Here is a 19,773-nt window from a genome sequence, read left to right as displayed (position 1 = left end):
AACAGACATTAAATTCTTGTGACGTGTTCACACACAAAGTATTTGTTTTCTTTATTTACTATCCAGTTTTCCATATTAAAGCTTTTTATAATGACAAAAACTCATTTCTTGAGTCCTTTTGGCAAAAATGTTCAGAATTCAGTTTTTTTTTGTCTGAGAAAGCAACACAGGTTTCACTGTTGATTCCTGCTTCTGATGTCGAATCTGTTTCCGCTGGTGGCCGTGGCGTCTCAGTGGCCATTCAGCAGAAGACCCCCCCACCCCCGCCTGCCGTCAGTCCTCGAGGCCGGCCGCCCCCTTCAGTCGTGCTGTTTGGGTTTCACCGAGGAGCACCCCGCACAGCCCCCCAGCGGCTTCTCCTTGGCGTTGTAGTCGAGGTGAGGCAGAACCAGGACGTCGCCGTCCGCCTCGGCTTTGGCGGCGCCGTTGGCGGCCCGCTCCTCCTCCGCAGTCATGATGCTTCTCACCAGGCAGGTGATGGCGCCGTCGATGTTGGTGTTGTCCTGCAAAGACGTGACGAATGAAGGATCGGGTGAGATCAACTCAAAGTACGGATGGAGCCTCTCGTTGTGTTCATTGTGTTTCATTTGCTATCTGAGCAAGGCGGAGTAGTACCACACATGACCTGTGGGGGCGGTGTTGTGCAGTACAGCGCCTGTGTGACCAGAGAAAGGAACAAAGAGGACAACAGAGCTCGGAGGACAACAGGAATACCGATGCTTTAAGAATATCCAGAACATCAATTTAACCCTTTATGATCATCTTCACCGGAAAGTTGAAAGGATAAAGCAACAAATTGACCCCCAGAGTAAATTTAAATATGACAAGGGACAAAAATACCTACTTTAACTCCTTGATGCCTGAATTTATCTGTATTACATTTATTATACTGTATTAAAAAATGTGTGTTTTTGTTTTTCAGAACAACTATCCTCATAAATAAATATATACCGTATATACCATATACTTAGTTGCAATCTAACAATCAACACTAATCTATTTAGAGACTATTCTATTTATAGAAACATACTTCTATACGCTTTTTTTTTTTTTTACACAGCTTTAGATTTGCACTTTGTTTTCATTCTGTCTACTAAATTAATAGGATATTGTTAATCTGTCTATAGAACATAGAATAGATATATAAGTAGGTTAGGTAAGTTTGAAGCCACAGAGTTAGCATTAGCATTATCTGACGCTTTTGTCTGAATTTAAAAGAAAAAAAACATCTCTGTTACTGTTTCACTAAACTCCTGTTCACTGGAAAGTCCGAGACCTGCGTCAGTAACATCCACATTAGTCTAAATCCACAGTATCTGAGACGCATTAAAACCCTCACAGACCAGTTGTTTGCTCTTTCTGCTTCTATCTGCATCAATAGTCATTTAGCTGCTTCTTCTCGCCGTCTTCGCATGAAAGCTAAACTCAGGTCGCGTGTTCCAGCAATAACACAGCGGGATCCCCATCATCAAACAATGAAACCAAACTGAAAGTCACTTTCCAGCGTAAGAGTGAAGAATGTATTTGTATTGTTCATCACCTCCGGTAACTCGGGTGAAAGTGAGCCGGACACAAAGGCCACAGATGCTCCTTGTGATGAAGAACAAAAATAGAACAGCTGAGTAAGTGGATCAAATAAATCAAATCAACTAAATTAAACAGACGTGACGGAAGAAGGTACTGGTTCACAGATCTTTTCACCTTTCTGTTAACTCTCTCTCTCTCTCTCTCACACACACACACACACACACACACACACACACACACACACACACACACACACACACACACACACACACACACACACACACACACACACACACACACACACACACACACACACACACACACACACGATTGCGACGACATTTAACTGTGTCTCTTGTTGTTCCCATTAACCTAGAAATAGTCCAACTTGACTGTTCGAAGTGGCTTTTGAGATAAAAGAGTTGTTTACAACGACAACAAAATGAAAGATGAAAGGACATGTGCAGGACGACAAAGAAGAAAATGAACCAAACGATCAGTATTGTCATATTGAAAGTAATGTGATTAAATAACAACCAAATGAAACCAAGGCTGAAGCGATCCCTTTGACTAATAATCAACACATATTATTCAAAATATTGCCTTTATTATTACATTTTGGTCTGACCAACAATCTAAAATGGTAAAAGCCTTCAGATTTGAATCCCACTTGATCTGATCTGTGGTCGCGTAAAAACTCCCAATTGTGATTTTTCACACCAGACCCAGGCCAGACTGACGTCACGGATAAACGCCGGTGGAAGCGGCACCGCCAGAATGTTTAAAGCTGCTAAAAGCTCTGTTTTCCTCATCCCTCTTCTTTCATGTTGTCTGGATTTTATTGCTCGTATTTAACAACTACTCGAAAATGGATCTTCCCGCTGACCAGCGTTGCCAGATGTGACGGGGTATCTATGGCAAGCCCTTTAAACATTTAATAGACTATCTGGATATGTAGTACTGATATCCACAATTTAATTCCTACTAGTCGAAATGAACATTTCAGATATCAACAAGGCCATTGTTACGGGTAAGAATGACGTCACTTTCCCCATTCATTTGTATGGGGCACGCGATCCGCAATGAGAGATCCTGATATCCCGAAAACCAGATTCAGGTCGGTGGAGTACCCTTGTCACAGGTGGAGGAGTTCAAGTATCTTGGGGTCTTGTTCACGAGTGGGGGGAAGATGGAGCGTGAGATCGAGAGGTAGATCGGTGCAGCGTCTGCAGTCATGCGGACGTTGTATCGGTCCGTCGTGGTGAAGAAGGAGCTGAGCCAAAAAGCGAATCTCTCGATTTACCGGTCGATCTTCGTTCCTACCCTCACCTATGGTCATGAACTATGGGTCATGACCGAAAGAACGAGATCCCGGATACAAGCGGCTGAAATGAGCTTCCTCCGTAGGGTGGCTGGGCGTACCCTTAGAGATAGGGTGAGGAGCTCAGTCACCCTTAGAGATAGGGTGAGGAGCTCAGTCACCCTTAGAGATAGGGTGAGGAGCTCAGTCACCCTTAGAGATAGGGTGAGGAGCTCAGTCACCAGGGAGGAGCTCGGAGTAGAGCCGCTGCTCCTCCACATCCAGAGGAGCCAGCTGAGGTGGCTCGGGCACCTGTTTCAGATGCCCCCCGGACGCGTCCCCAGGGAGGTGTTCCGGGCATGTCCCTCCGGTAGGAGGCCTCGGGGCAGACCCAGGTCACGCTGGAGGGACTATGTCTCTCTATGGCCTGGGAACGCCTTGGGGTGCCACCGGAGGAGCTGGAGGAAGTGTCTGGGGTGAGGGAAGTCTGGGCCACTCTGCTCAGACTGCTGCCTCCGCGACCCGGCCCCGGATAAGCAGCAGAAAATGGATGGATGGATGGATGGAGATCCTGATATCTGAAATTCTGTTCTGACTCGTCACAATTTCAAATCAAGATATCTTCATCTCCCGTCCATTAAAGACATTTGTAATGATAATTGTAGATATCTTTAATTATGTTTTAACGTGTCAGAATGACTACAGATATCTTGAACTGGAATTACGTCAAGTCAGAATTAAATTGTAGGTATCTTGAAACATCTGGAGACATCTTGAAACAGAGTTTTGACTATCCAAAATGACGTTGCAGATATCTGATATTTTCTAACTAAAGAGGACTTTCTCTTCCGCTCTTCCGCCTGCGTCTTGAAGCCACTGCAGCCTCTCTACCCCCCCCCCCCCCCCCCCCCCCCCCCCCGGATCTTATGATGTTGGGTCCTGCTTTTCCAATACAGTATAAGTAACAACACTAGACTGTGGTTCTCAATTAAATGTGCAACTGTTCTACTGTGTTCGATTGGAAAAGTTACACAGTTGTAAAGTTCACAAAGTTTTCAGCTTTCAATCTTTTTCCCCACGTCTGCTCGCTGGAGCATGAGAAAAAGCCCCAAATCACTGTATAACATTGGGGGGGGGGGGGGGTGTCTCTTCTGTCCTGATATGGATCAGTGTGTGTGTGTGTGTGTGTGTGTGTGTGTGTGTGTTGATGCCTATGTGCGATAACAAACTGCTGTAGCAGTATTGTGTTTCCTGTGCAGTTACTCCTTCATAACTATTTTATCAATGCCATGTCTTCTGCTCACAAAAAGTTCCTTCTTCTCTCCTCCAGTTCATATATATCCGTATCCAATGGGAAACCTCGCATTAGCGACGTCATTCCAGATATCTCTAACTGACATTGTGACACGTCAAAATTCCATTCTGACGTGTCACAACGACGTTGTTGATACCTATAATGTTTATTCCAGATACTCAAATGTAGCGATTAAATGTTAACAGGGCTTGCCATAGGGTATTATCCCCCAATCGGGGAACCAAACTCTTTCACCTTTCACCGATGTTTCATGCGAGGAAAGGAATCCTCTCACCTTGGCGGAGGTCTCAAACGAGCCGACGAACCCATACTCCTGGGAGAAGTTCTCCAGTTTGGGCAGCTTGGGGCAAACGCCGTGACGGCGCTGGTCGCACTTGTTGGCCAACAGGACAGCTGGGACTGGCCTCCCGTTGCTAAGGGCAACCTGACGAAAGATAAGAGGAGTCAAATACTGACGAAACATCCGACACTGATCTGCAGGACCAAGAGTCGTTTTCATGTCCATCCCTCTTGGGTTCTCTCAGTCTTGTATTGGAATATAAGAGAAAACTGACATTTTCCCAGAATTCATTTATGCAAGGAAGCCTCAACGAACTCTAGATTCCTTTGACACATTAGCTGATTTATTTCAAACCTTCAAAAAAAAGGATAGCTTCACTTTATGCGTTAGAAGATGTAAAAATGCTGGAAGCTTGCTAGTTAGAAATGTATCTTAAAAAAAACCCAGTGACTGTCATTTTATTAAATGTAGGATTATTTCTAAATGAATGCGAAATAGATTCCCCTTCACACAGCAGTCACTGTGGCTGCCACACAAAATGTTCAATCTCTAATTCAGAAAAAAGTGAAAGTTTCTGCATATTCTTAGTCTTTCTCCTTTAATCTGACCATCAGTCGATCCGTCACGTCTTCACCTTGTTGTCCAGGTCTCCTTTCCACTTCAGAACCGCCTGGAACGTGGACAGCCGGGTCATATCGAAGACGACGAGCGCGCCCACCGCCTCTCTGTAGTACACTCGGGTCATGTTGCCATAGCGTTCCTGCCCTTTAAAACAAAACAACAACAAAAAAAACAACCTCAAACAACAGCAAAAAAAAAAGAAAACATGCGGTATAACTTATCCTCAAAAGCAACTTCAAGGATTTGGACTTCCAAATCTAAACCAAAATCCCCCCAAAAAATGAAAAGATGTTTGATAAATCAAAATCTGCTCTGCCAGTTGGTGCTGGAGGCCAGCTGAACACACACCATAGTTACAGCCCTACTTGTGGTGCGTTCAAGGTGCTGGAAACCCGGGAATTCTCACTGACGACACATGACGGAAGGAAAAGTCCAAATCAATTTCTCAAAAAAGAAAAAAAAGTGCCTGTAAATGATGAAAAATCATCTAAATAAACTGAACACACGGAAAATAATGCTTGAAATGCCAATTCTATTTGACTGACATCTACACAGATTTGAAAATACAGCTTTTAAGAGAAAAGTTATGAAGTTACACTTTAACTAAGATAAGATAAGGCTGGTTTGTTACAAATAACATCTTTAAGAAGTGTGGTGTTTAAATATGCTTTCTTAAAGCACATAACCATGAATTCCAAATAATGTCATGCTTCCCTTACATCTTTGTGGTTGTTAATACATCCACTAGTGGGCCGTGCAAAACTGCTACAATAAGTATTTGTGTCACAAACATTATTTACAGTAATTTCTGGAGTATAAGCCGCTTCTTTTTTCACACACTTTGAACCCCGCAGCTTAAACAACGAAGCAGCAAATTCGTGGATTTTGATGGGTCAAGGAGCTTCATGTTGATACGGTGATGCGTTCAGGTACATCAGGTAACTCCGACCTTTCTGTCATGCAGCTTTTATTCAGGTTATAGTGTGGTCATTAAAGTAAATTTGTTCGGGCAGGATAGTTTGTTGTGTTACGTTTTCAACTGCTTGTGAACATGGTCATAAACTGTTTATTGTCCAATCAACACTCATGGATTGTTTATTGTCTAATCAACACTCATAAACTGTTTATTGTCCAATCAACACTCATGGATTGTTTATTGTCCAATCAACACTCATGGATTGTTTATTGTCTAATCAACACTCATAAACTGTTTATTGTTCAATCAACACTCATGGATTGTTTATTGTCCAATCAACACTCATAAACTGTTTATTGTCCAATCAACACTCATGGATTGTTTATTGTCCAATCAACACTAATAGACCGTTTATTGTCTAATCAACACTCATGGACCATTTATTGTCCAATCAACACTTATGGATTGTTTATTGTCAAATCAACACTCATGGATTGTTTATTGTCTAATCAACACTCATGGATTGTTTATTGTCTAATCAACACTCATGGATTGTTTATTGTCCAATCAACACTCATGGATTGTTTATTGTCTAATCAACACTCATGGATTGTTTATTGTCTAATCAACACTCATGGATTGTTTATTGTCCAATCAACACTTATGGATTGTTTATTGTCTAATCAACACTTATGGATTGTTTATTGTCCAATCAACACTCATGGATTGTTTATTGTCTAATCAACACTCATGGATTGTTTATTGTCCAATCAACACTTATGGATTGTTTATTGTCAAATCAACACTTATGGATTGTTTATTGTCCAATCAACACTAATAGACCGTTTATTGTCCAATCAACACCCATGGATTGTTTATTGACCAATCAGCAGAATTTGTCAGAATTAGCTCAAAGTTCACAGACCATTGTCATTTCCTCCAGTCATTTCACTGAAGTCCCTCCTGAAATGCTAATTAGGTGAAACGTAAGATTTTTAACTGTCAGTTGCTTGCAAAGTCATCATTGGCTCAGCAAGATATAAAAAAAAAAAAAAAATGCGTTAAACGTGGTTTGTGTGCGAATGATAGACAAAGCACAACTTTTGTCACCCGGAGGTATGTGTGTGTGCGTGACTGATCCAGCGAGCGCACAACTGAATATATGAATAAGACTCTATCCTGGTAGCTAACTTCCTCCACATGATCCTGATATAGTGGTGAATCAGCAGGGCGCGCACACACACACACACACACACACACACACACACACACACACACACACGACCTCGGAGCCCAGCAAACAGCTGGTGCAACAGGAATTAGAGCTAATAGACGGAGGCAGACGCTGGACGCGACGCTGGCCGGCTGCAGATTAAAGCCAAGCCGTCAACGTCTCGACGACGGTCCACATGACTTCAGGAGAGTTTTTTGTCCGTGGTGCATTCCGGCGACGGACGTACGTGACGCCGGCTGTCGTACGAGAGGCTGCGCCACCCTGAAAAACACTGCGCCTATTCACTCCCCCGCCCCAACAGACGATGACGCAATCACGACTTCCACGCAGTGACACGGGGTCGTCTGACGGCTGCGACTGGGAATCCGGCAGCTCCGGGGTGTGAAGTCACGGCTCAAAGTCCTCCTGTCCGCCGGCCTGGTCCGGACCTCCTCTAATCAGCCGTCACGTGACCCCAAACACAAATAAAAACTTTCAAACCTGTGTGTTTTAGGCTGGTTTAAAGGGGGGGAGGGGTACAAAGGACCGCTTATAAGTGAAAAACACAGTCTTGTTCTGTAAAAAAAAATGGCGGTCAGCCACGTTCTGTGCACCGTCAGTGTTGGATGTGTCAGCAAAACATCAAGTGTGAAAGAGCGCGAATGACTTCTGGTGTTCACATCTTGGCAGTGCGGCGCTCAGAGGCTACAGTCACAACGTCACAATGTCACTTGAAATTCCTCATTTCTGTTGTCGTATAAACTCGCCGTCTCCTGCACTGACTTGCGTCTCCATGTTCTCCACCTTCGACACACAATGAGACACACTCTCGTTCCCACCTGGGGCGATTTCAGGCCACCAATTAGAATAAAGCACACACTGTGGGAGGAAACCTGTTAAAAAACAACAAAAAACAAGGTTTGCACATAGCGCTCCGGCGCATAATGCCGTACGATGCTGGTTTTATTGCCAAACGCAAAAAAATAAATGAACGTGCCTGTCTCTGATGACCTGTCCAGAAGCTGAGAAGGACTGCAGCGCCCCCTACAGTCCTGGAGGGGATAAAGTGCTAAAGGGGAATTAATTTTAACGCATGTGAAACGAATATTTAGCACTGAAAAGGCATTTAAATGTAAAGTAAACAAGCCACATGAAAAAGGAGAGTGAATCATCTTTACCCGAGTCAATTAAAAAGGCCCACTGTTTAGAAAATAGATTATTGCTTTTTAATATTTAATTGATCTTATCAATTGGCTTTGATGATTTGTAGTACAGGAGCAGATCACAAGTTGTAAATTGTACTTAAATGTGTACTTAAATATATATTGTTCTGGAAGCACACACGCGCACACACACCCGCGCGCGCACACACACACGCACGCACGCACGCACACACACACACACACACTGAAGTATACAAAAATATTCATAAAATTACAAGTAGCTTTCCAAAGCTACTAAATTAATGTCAGTATTTGCAACCCAGTGTAATTCGTTACTTGTACAATGGATATAAGTATCTAAAAATTGAATTTAAACCCAGTATTTGTCATAATCAGTTATGCATTTGTAATTTGCGGTAAACTAACTTTATTTTGGAAATTCTAGGTGGATTCTAATTGCATTGTCAATGACAAGCCACCAAGTCGAATACAGTACATACGTTGTTAAGACGGAAAAAAAGATTGTCTGGCAAAAATTGGATTTTATAAAATACTTGGGTAATAGCGACATATTTGACATTTTACGTGCGTAATGAACTTTTTTAAGTAATTTCGAGTTTTGAGTGACTAAATAAGTTCCTCTCCACGCAAAGTTGACGGGTCCTGTTAAAATGGACTAATGTGCGCCGGAGGAGTGTGTGAGCATGCAGATGAGGCGCAAACACTTGCGGCGCCGCGGACTTTTACGCACCGGCGATGTCCCACAGCTGCAGCCGCACCACCGTCTGCTGGTCCCAGTTCAGCACCTTGAGGGCGAAGTCCACCCCGATGGTGGCGCGGTAGTGCTGGGAGAAGACCTGGTGCACGTAGCGCTTGATGATGGAGGTTTTCCCCACTCCCAGGTCGCCGATGACCAAAACTTTGAGGAGGCGCTCCTGCTGCATTGTGGCCGCCGATCCTCCGGACGCGCACCGACGAGGGCGACTCCAGATGTGGAAAAAACGGTTTAAAATAAAAATAAAAAATAAAAAATGTGGAGAATCAAGCAGTTTCAATCCCTCTATTGGTGAACATGAACAAAAGTGGACTTCCCATCGAGTCGTGCAGATGCGCGCAGGAACGAGACGTGGCGACCGCGGCTCTCGGCGCTCCGCGCGCCTGCGTCACTGCGACTTGCGAAATCATGAAAGTAAAGAAGAAGTGGCTGCGGAAGACAGATACGCGAAGGGATGTTTATCAATCGAGGCTGCGGTTTGTGAGCCTCTTCTTCTTCTTCTTCTTTTCTTCTCCTCGTCCTCTCGCAGTTTGGTCCTGAGAGGAGAGGAGACGGAGGAGAGTGGCCCCGAGGGGCCGCTGGAGGTTCACGCCTCCTCCCGGTCACTCAGGGCGGGTTTGTGTCTTTTTTTTTTTTTTTTTTACCAGAGTAACGCTCTGCATCAGCAGCATCCCGTTACATTAAGGGATCTTATCGATAAATGGAGAAATAACGTGACATATCAAAAGAAAAGCAACAAATACACTTTGCAACTGAAAATACAATAAATGATTGCGCTTTTTTTTTTGTCCAAGTTTGCAGGGAAATCTGAAATCCTCTCTTCTGAATAGTTTCAATTCTGGCTCAGCTTGGCTTTTATTGTACTCTGAGTTAATGCTACTCCTCGTTTATGGAAGAGTTGGCTCTTATATATACCACGTTTGAATAACAACTGTTATTTCTGTTTAAAAATCACATGTGAAGCTTCTGTGTTCCGTCTTCACACCGGGAGCTCTGGTGGCTCCCCGCCTCTGGCCTTCCCTGTTATTAGTTATTCTAAACGAAGGAAATGTAGAAAATGTGACCTGACAGCATCAGCACAAACTTTAATCACACATCAATTGACTTTAAATGCTACAAGAATTATTTTTTGACACCTTTGGCCTTTTGTTTTCACCACAATATGTCTCAGGTTCACATTTATATTGTCCTCAAATTGGACTCAACTGCAATCGTGACTGTTTCACAAGACTCTACCTTGTTTGTAGGCAAAGGTCTCTTTGATATAGTGTGATTCCATCCAGTCATCATTATACTCTCACTACGGCTTTTGTTTTTTAAATACATTTGTTCATGTGGTCTTAAGCCATATTTACAACCTCCACAGAAAGACTCCTAAACTTGGAACTGAACGGACGTCAGTTTAGCTGCAAGCCCAGATTAGTTAGACCGTTTTAGTATTTAAAATACGATGTTTCAAACCACTCCGGGTATATTTCATTCCTCCAGATGTCTCTGCAGCATCTGTTTCCTTCACGAGACTGTCCTGAAGGCAGGAAGGTCATAATGATCGCTTGCTGCCACCTGGTGGTGAGACACCATAATGCAGCGGAGGGCCTTGAAATGAATTCAATGAGTGAATTAAAAAAAACATGGTGTCCAGCTGACAGGCTGCAATCTGATCCTACAAAACATTGGAACTCAAAATGTAATCAGTTTTCACATTCATTTGAAATTATAGCCTTAAAACTGAGGTCAATTCCAAAATCTGATTATGTTTTCATTCACACTTTCCTGTTGTGTTGTGGCGTTAGCACTTCTGGGCCACCGTCAAATACTACCATATAAAGGTATGTTTTGCACCTACAATAAGAAAGAAAGCATGCAAAAAATGCTAATAATCTCACATGGGCCAGCAGTGATGTGGATCTCTAGTGGCGGAGACGTTGGCATGCGGAGAGTCCAGGTTTGTGTCAGGCTGTGGGATTAGTTCTAGCGGAGAATGGCAGTCAGCGCGTTGGAATCACTTTTGGCAGAGGAAGACACAGATCCCCCAGGAGCTTTATCTCTGCAAGTGTAAACAGGACTGAGATGTGTCTGGCAACTCTGGCATTTCCTGACCAGGAAGCTCTGAAGCAGAGAAAACGTGACTCCGTGGCGCATGTCTTCTTTTAAAGCTCATGGAGGCAGAGTTACTGTGAGGTCATGGTGTTGTTTCTCATCACGAGGCATTGTCAAAACACCCACATTAAACTATTAAAATGAATATGATGGGAAGAAAAAAACAAAAAAAGTGCCACAATATCTTTTGGCTAAAATGCCTTTTTTTGAAGTCTTCAAACGTGAATAACATAAAAAATAGATGGAACAAAAAGACAGGTGCAATTGAAGAGGAAAATTGAAGACAATATCTGTATTTCCTTGATATGTTTTTTCAAATTTTGCATCTTTTCTTTGACATGTCTGGAATTATTATTATTGTTAGTAGTAGTAGTAGTAGTAACAACAACAACAACAACAACAACAATAATAAGAATAAGAATAAGAATAATAACAACAATAATAATGTATTTTTAAAAACTCAAGAATTTCACAGTGTTGTGAGATGTGTTGCACGAAACATAAATCTCCACGATGAGCATCAAAGTAAGACTGATATGAACACAGAGTAATAAATATTACAAGTCACAGATTACATGTATTAAAGGTTTAACAGTATATAAGTTGGTTGAGCCAAAGATAAACTGAAAACTCTTCAGTACGGAAATAATTTCCCCTGCGCCTTTCCCGCGGTTTGTCCCTCCTCGGCGTCCGTCGCAGGTCTTATCCGTCAGAACCGGAAGCGGCGAGGTCCTTTTCCCCGCAGACTCCAACATGGTGAGCAGTCTCTCCTCACGACTCCGCTCTGACTTTATCCACAAACATCACTTTCTCTCATCGTCCCATCACACATCCGTCTCCCCCGGCGTGTCATTTCACCTCTTAATAAATGGCGCGATGCGAAATTGCTGCTGATAATCGTGATTTTTCATGTTTCGGCGGTGACTTAACGTGACCCGAGTGTAGCCGCCTAGCTTTACTGTGGCTAGCACAGTTAGCTCGTCGGGCGGAGAGAGATGTACTACAATATGGAGGGATTAAGTTCAACATGACGGCGTTTTGCAAATATGAGTCTTACACTTAATCATTTGTACTTTTTTATCCATACCTGCGTCTTTTCCATGAATGAAATGGCGGTAGTCCGGCTAGGCCGCAGCCGGTGTGCTGCACTGTTCCAATGGCGCGTTAGCAGCTATGCTAACACTACGCTCTTGATTTATCTACACAATTTATGGAACATAGTCAATAACTCGACTATTACCGTGTAATGCGGGGGCTTGTTTTCCGTCTCCTGACCGGGTTTGTCCCCTCTATTCCAGGCAAGAGGACCGAAGAAGCACCTGAAGCGCGTCGCAGCGCCGAAGCACTGGATGCTGGACAAACTCACCGGAGTGTTTGTAAGTCACGTTTCCATGCGATCAGGAGGAAATTCACCTCCAGGCAGATTAAGCCACATTCTGTGTTTTCTCTCAGGTTTTACATGTTGGCAATACGTGTCTAGGTATTACCTCTGGCTTGTATTGACTATTAATATAAACAATGGCAGGATGCATTAAGTCCACATCTGATCTGTTTGTGTGATTGTTCTTCCAAAAGATTCAGCTCAACAACAGTATGGGCTAATTTGATTGGCTAATTGCGGCTATTGACATCTAATGCATGAAAACTATTGGAAATCATCTGGGATTATGTCTCTTGATTGCCTGTAGCTGGAACTGAAGAGGTTTGATGTGATCACATCATTTTGCCAAGTGTGGACAACCACTGGAAGCTGTATTGCGCTGTACTGATTTCTATAGACTCGTGAAAGTAGAAAATAACTTGTACTTGGTGTGAAGTTGCTAATAAGCCACATCTACCCAAGTGTCATATTAGCATAGAAATGTTTTGCTTCTTCGATAAGGCATATTAGTAGAATATTAAAGGATATAGTTCAAGATGCATAATAATACCTTTCATCTTGTCAGCATTGATGTTGCAGCCTGCAGCACCTTTGAATGGTAAACACATGGCTGCATGTACAGAAGGTGTTTCCATGGTGTCTTAGCGTCTGTCCCTCCCGTTGACAGGCTCCTCGTCCCTCCACCGGTCCACACAAGCTGAGGGAGTGCCTGCCCCTCATCATCTTCCTGAGGAATCGCCTCAAGTACGCCCTGACGGGGGATGAGGTGAAGAAGATCTGCATGCAGAGGTTCATCAAGATTGACGGCAAAGTGCGCACCGACATCACCTACCCCGCTGGCTTCATGGGTGAGTTGGGTTGTTTGCACGGAACCTCGTTATGATGTTTCGTCCAGCAGAAGACAAAAGGAGCAATGATGCAATTGAAGGTTTGATCAGAAATGAGGTGAAAATACAACTGATCCTCTAAGAAGTACTGAGCTCCGACTGCAGCACAAACAGATCTTTACTCAAAAGGAGAGCGACGTGAATCTCCATCCGCCTGAGTTCAGATTGAGATTGTATATTTGAGACTTTGTGTTTGGTTGTAGTGTTGATTTATTCCTCATTGAGACTTTTCTTGGTCCATTTAGTTGGGAAATGTTTCTCTGGATTTGGGATGAAGTTTCTGGGAAAGGATGAAATCTGATTGAATTATTAATATTCAACCTTTCCATTGAGTGGCAGGAATAGTGTAGTTTACTTACTTATCTAGTCCGTCTCCTCTGGCTTCACCTGTGGAGGTGTTGGGTGTTTCATTTCTAACTCCAGGGGAAGCAGCGCTGCCATATGGCCATATGTTAACACACACACACACACACACAAGTTGCGGTCAGTGTTATGGGATTTTACAGCAGCAGCTTTCTGTGGCGACGTGTTGGTGTTTTTATTCTTCTTTGTTTTATCTGAAGTATTTTCGGTACATTTCAGCTCAATTGTCGTAGATTTGTGGCTTGTTGTCTTTCTGCTCATTACAATAGTGACGTCGCTGGGTTTATATCAACTTAGTGAACCTTTTTGTTTTTGCCCTTTGTGTGTTTAAGAAACCTTATGAAACTTGACTTCTGGTGTGTTTTCAAATGTCTCTGCTGCTGCTGCTGTGATTAGAACAGTGTTAAATGTCCAAATAGTAAAATCTTCACACATTTGACTACTTAACATTTAGGTTTGAATCTGTTCTTAAATTATCTCCACTAGGAATGCATGTGATGTGTTGAAATGTGTTTTATTACCAAAAATAAAGAAATTATGGAGCTCGTTTTACAAAATAGTATTTTTACAAGTGAGAAATAAATTACATTATTACCATGAGGGGAATTTAAAAGATGGCGCCACCAAAAAAAAGTGTTTTACAAAGCATTTTGCAGGTAAATACTCTGCTGGCTTCATTAGCGCCACCTGCAGGTTGTGCACGTCGAGGCGTTCTGGTAGAACAAACCTCTGGTTTATATCTAGAGCGATAATATTTCCATGTGTTCTCTAGGAATGTTGAATTACTCCAGAAGTCATTTGAGTGTAATTTCCACCAGGACATGAATCATTTTCTTCATTGCTTCCATACAGATGTGATCAGCATTGAGAAGACCGGAGAGCACTTCCGTCTCATCTACGATGTGAAGGGACGTTTCACCGTCCACCGCATCACCGCCGAGGAGGCCAAGGTGAGCACGCTGGAATTCATCCATTCATTCATTCAAATACTGGGATTGGAGATGAATTCCATTTTTTATCACTTTAACCCGGAACACAAACCTGTTGGAGTGATTAGTGAGGTTTTACACATAAAACGGTTAATTTCCTGCTTCTCCTGGTGGTTTGCAGTGAGGAAAGCTGAGCTGTGCTTGTCAATGGCTCATTTAACGTTCTAGCCTTCCTCTGACTTCATCAACTTGACAAAACAAGTGAATAAGAAGCTTCATTGAAACTAAAACAAAGTGGTGTTCACTGTTATGTAGCATAGCATTTATCTGTATGTCTGAAAATTGATTTCTTTTATTAACTTTGAGTGCTGGTGATTCCTGGACTAATCCTTCACAGTAGAACTTTGAATCATCAAGTCAGGTGATCTGTTGCAGTCGCATCAGTTCATCATCTGACAAAGTTTATTTATAATCTTTTGATTGGGATTTGTGTTCGCAGTGCTTTAATGTATTATGTCAGTTGTTTGTAAATCACTGAATCAGTGTTCATGATGCTGTATTAATAAAAGTGCCTTTCCTAAAGAACGAAATTCTCAAACCAGGAAGTTGTTGTGAAGCAAACCATCATTGCACCACTTGGTTTTGGTTTCAATCAGGATTCAGTCGGTCGTGTTTGTTAAAGTAAATGAAGCTTAATGTCCACAAGTTGTGACTGTTTGGGTTTGATGTGAGGTTAGAAGTAGAACAGCCGGTGTAATGTTGTAATGTCCTGTCGTCTGCAGTACAAGCTGTGCAAGGTGAAGAAGCTCCTGGTCGGCACCAAGGGAATCCCCCACCTGGTGACCCACGACGCCCGCACCATCCGCTACCCCGACCCCCTCATCAAGGTCAACGACACCGTCCGCGTCGACCTGGACACCGGCAAGATCACAGACTTCATCAAGTTTGACACCAGTGAGTTTCACCTGCTTGTGGCCCCGAACCTCCCGGGACCCTCCGGACCCCCTGGACCCGCCCTGACCCTCTGCTCCCCCAGGTAACCTCTGCATGGTGACCGGCGGCGCCAACTTGGGGCGTATCGGTGTGATCACCAACCGGGAGCGTCACCCCGGGTCCTTCGACGTGGTGCACGTCAAGGACAGCACAGGCAACAGCTTCGCCACCAGGCTCTCCAACATCTTTGTCATTGGCAAGGTGAGACCCGACACGACAACTCAGTGACGAGGTTCTTGTAAAGGCTGAGGCGAGGAGGAGACCTGGTCCGGGGCAGTGACGGTCTGGAGCCATGATGACTTTCTGGTTTTGATCAGCAATGAAACAAATCCAAGAATCCTCTAAGAAGTTCTGAGCTCCACCAACTAAACACTGAAACTTTGTTTCATGTAGAAGTTCAAACTGATGCTCCACTTGAAACCTGGAATTCCAACTTGAGCAAGTTGGAATTCCCTCTTGGAATCAGAACTCCCATTTTGAATTTGAACTGGGAACAACTGATTAGAAAAGTAAAAAAAATAACCCCAACAACCTCAAGCTCTGCTGTAGTTTCTGTCAGAATGGAGTTACGATGAAGCTGTGGAAGTTTTTATTTCTTCTTTGGAAACGACGACGCCTTTCCTGCGATCTGCTCATGGGTTAAATGTCCTCGGTGACAAAACACGAAATCAACATTAGAAGGTGAAACGTTGCTTCCTGCTGCCGCTGGACTCTGATCAGATTAAACTTTTAGGTTTTCCTGTTGGAGTGCTTTGAATTATTAGTTTCTTTAAAATGATTGTGCTGCTTGACATTCCATCAGCCAGCGGTGTGACGTTTTCCCCTCAACCTCCACCCATAGCAGCTCTGTTGATGATGATGATGATGATGATGATATTGTGGCTGGAAGCCTGTGTCAAAGTTTAGAATCTAGATGTAAAATCGTCATGGTTTATTGTAGTTTCCATGCCAGGCCACTAGTAGGTGCTGCTTATGTTTTAGAACCACACTTGCTAGAGAAGTTTAACATTTCTTGCTCCTGTGAACTCTCCAGTGTAGGAATGTAAGAAATGTGTTGCTGCAGAATGAAGTCAGTCCAGTGAACCTGTACGTGAGAAATGTTGGTGCTGAAATACAAGTTTGACTCTGGAAGCAGTTTTCTTCCACTTGAACTCGCTAAAGTAAACAAAACGGACAAACTAAAGTGTAATCGTCATGGGGGGGGGGGGGATCAGAGTGTCTCTGCTGGGGTTCTCTGTCAGAGCCAATTGTTGACATGAACCACCTTACCTGGTGTCTCTGTTTCCAGGGCAACAAGCCGTGGGTGTCCCTGCCCAGAGGAAAGGGAATCCGTCTGACCATCGCCGAGGAGAGAGACAAGAGGTTGGCCGCCAAGCAAGGCAGCAGCTAAACACACAGCCTGAACCCGCTGTCCAATAAAATGTGTTATTTACAAAACGCTCCGCTCCTCCTGTCTTCATTCGGCCACTCCGGCTTTCCTTCACGTCAGATCAGAGGTTTTGTGGTCGTTTTCTGACGAAGCCGTCAGTTTGACTGAGAAAACAAACCTGCCTCATCACCAGTCCGGTGGATTCCTCAGCCGTCTTAATTATCAACACAATGTGCAGAAGTCCACCTGCTCTCATCCGTCTTCTCCCCACGCCTCCACCATAATTCCCATCATCCCTTCATCTTTCCATTGCCGCCCAAAAATAGCCTCCCGTTTCATCCTCCCTCCATCCTGCGCTCTCCTGGCCTCCATCTCCGCCTCCTGTAAACTCTCCTGTATCCCCCCTCCCCCCCCCCCCCCCCCCCCGTGCCCTTCCTGCCTTCCACTTCCATCCTCCGCTCCGCTTCCCTCCGTCCTACCATTCTCTCTCTCCGCTCGGACTACAGTGCTCGTCCATATGGCGACTGCTGGGCGCCATTCTGCTGCTGCGCTGCAGAAACCTGGCCTGGGGTGTGTGTTTGCCCGTTTTTAAAAAAAGATTAATTTTCCAGCCTCACATGGCACGATGTGTGTGAGAGGTGCTTCAGAGGACAAGGGAAGGTTCTCCGTGGTCGGAGCAGGCTACATCCTGGACCTTATTTATTTGTTTTGAACTTTATTTTTATTTTTTTAATAATAAACATGAACGTGAGAACTCGCGTTACAGAACCTTCCTCGACAGCACATGACAGTGTAAGAAAAAGATTATGAGACCTTTATTTATTCATGTTATGTCATGCCATTTCACAATATATATATAATTTATCATCCATACATGAACAAAAAGGAACAGAAGATTTAATCTTATCTTCCTATTAGCACTTTTCAACTAAATCAAATCGATTCCCCATCATTCTTCCCGTCACATTCACGTCACTGATTCACCTGAAATGAACTCTGCAGGGGGAAACTTCTCTCGAACCACCACACCGCTGTAGAACTGACCTTTGACCCCGCTGACGGATATTTTCTGGTTTTGATCGAGAGTCAAAAGTCGCAGCATCGTCCTCCTTTTTTAAAGATTAACATAAAAATAGAGCCTGTGAATAAACACGTGTGCTCACGCCTCTTTGAACATTTGTAATATGAGACTCACCAGGCGCATGCTTTGCTCTGGTCCTGCACACACACACACACACACACACACACACACACAGTGACGGGCTTTGAAGTGCGTTTGGCTCGTACAGTAAGAAAAGTGAAAGAAATGCGCGCTGCAGAGGAAACAGAAGGAACATGTTGAATTAGAGGAGACAGAAGGTGAATCACAAAGCAGACTTGGACTTCATAACGTTTGTTTTCAATCGGAGGCCGCGCAGCGAAACACATCAGCCTTCTGGAGGAGGAACATCAAAGAGCGAGTTCCACTCATTTGATTTTTATCGATATTTGTAAGAGAAGTGAGACGTGGAAGTGTCGGTGTCTTGGTGGAGGTGTGACGTCCTCATCGCCTCATCCCGCTGCTCGGCTGCGCCGGAGATGAAGTATTTGAAAGTGGCTCCGGGGCCGGTGTGTGGCTCCCAGACCCTCCTGATCTGTTCAACATGTTTTATATTTGGGTCACGTTGCTCATGATGTGTCGCACCGGCTTCCTCAAGATCTGCACTCCAGAAGTGTATTCGTTTTTTAATAAGTGCTTGAAGCCTCCAGTACAGTTGAGAGAATAAAACAATAAAACATTTTATTTAGTGTGGCTGAAACGACATGTGCTCCTCTTTACATGTCTTACTTTAACCTGAGCTGCTCGTCCACTGGACGCTTTGTTCACGCTGCGAAAACATAACTGATCAAGAAACAATAGTCTGGGTTTTTTTTAAACTAATTAACTACTTAATCACACATTTTTCTGTAATTAATTGCGATTCGTCATATTTGTTCTAAAGACTGAAGCTTGTAGTGAATATTTATCCATTAAAAACCATTAATGTCGACATTTAAATTCTATTGCTGTTTTGATAACGTCACTTTAACTTTGAGTGAAACTGGTTTCTCTCCATGTTTAGCAGGAGAGAGAGAGAGATGGATAGATGGATTAGATAGATAGATAGATAGATAGATAGATAGATAGATAGATAGATAGATAGATAGATAGATAGATAGATAGATAGATAGATAGATAGATAGATAGATAGATGGATTCGATAGATAGATAGATAGATAGATAGATAGATAGATAGATAGATAGATAGATAGATAGATGGATTAGATAGATAGATAGATAGATGGATTCGATAGATAGATAGAGATTCAAAATTCAAATAACTTTGTTATGCGACAACAGTGGTGGGGCAGAGTCGGAGGAACCTTAGAAGTAGAACCACAACTAGCGTTTTTTACAAAGTAGTGTTTTACATTTCACTGGGACTTTAATGTAATTATATTACAGATAAAGTGACAAATGACGTCTGAATAGTGGGTTTGTTCTCCCTGTGCTTGTGCTGCACCTCGCCTCCACGCTTTGAGGTCAATCAGTGACTGGATGAACCTCAGACTGAATTGATGTGAAAAATCTCCACGGCATCATTTCCTGGACGGCTCCGCG

The 19,773-nt window shown here is 43.4% G+C and overlaps 2 protein-coding genes across 2 annotated transcripts; one reads left to right on the top strand and one right to left on the bottom strand.

Moving 5' to 3' along the window:
- Positions 1-299: 299 nt before the first annotated feature.
- Positions 300-9,279, bottom strand: LOC308147249 (ras-related protein Rab-38; the record flags this gene model as incomplete). The annotated part of the gene is made up of 4 exons (XM_080519356.1): positions 300-503; positions 4,417-4,566; positions 5,057-5,187; positions 9,087-9,279. The coding sequence occupies 4 exons, from the start codon at positions 9,277-9,279 to the stop codon at positions 300-302; spliced, it is 678 nt and encodes a 225-aa protein (XP_080375482.1).
- Positions 9,280-11,911: 2,632 nt separating this feature from the next.
- On the top strand, positions 11,912-17,200 carry rps4x (ribosomal protein S4 X-linked). Its single transcript, XM_080518825.1, has 7 exons — positions 11,912-11,966; positions 12,509-12,586; positions 13,259-13,439; positions 14,694-14,791; positions 15,553-15,724; positions 15,807-15,964; positions 17,052-17,200. The coding sequence occupies exons 1-7, from the start codon at positions 11,964-11,966 to the stop codon at positions 17,151-17,153; spliced, it is 792 nt and encodes a 263-aa protein (XP_080374951.1). The 5' UTR covers positions 11,912-11,963; the 3' UTR covers positions 17,154-17,200.
- Positions 17,201-19,773: the final 2,573 nt, after the last annotated feature.

Source organism: Blennius ocellaris, assembly GCF_963422515.1.
Source record: "Blennius ocellaris genome assembly, chromosome: 23".
Taxonomy (NCBI): domain Eukaryota; kingdom Metazoa; phylum Chordata; class Actinopteri; order Blenniiformes; family Blenniidae; genus Blennius; species Blennius ocellaris.
The sequence above is the reverse complement of the archived record's forward strand: the minus strand, read 5'-3'. Positions and strand labels throughout refer to the sequence as shown.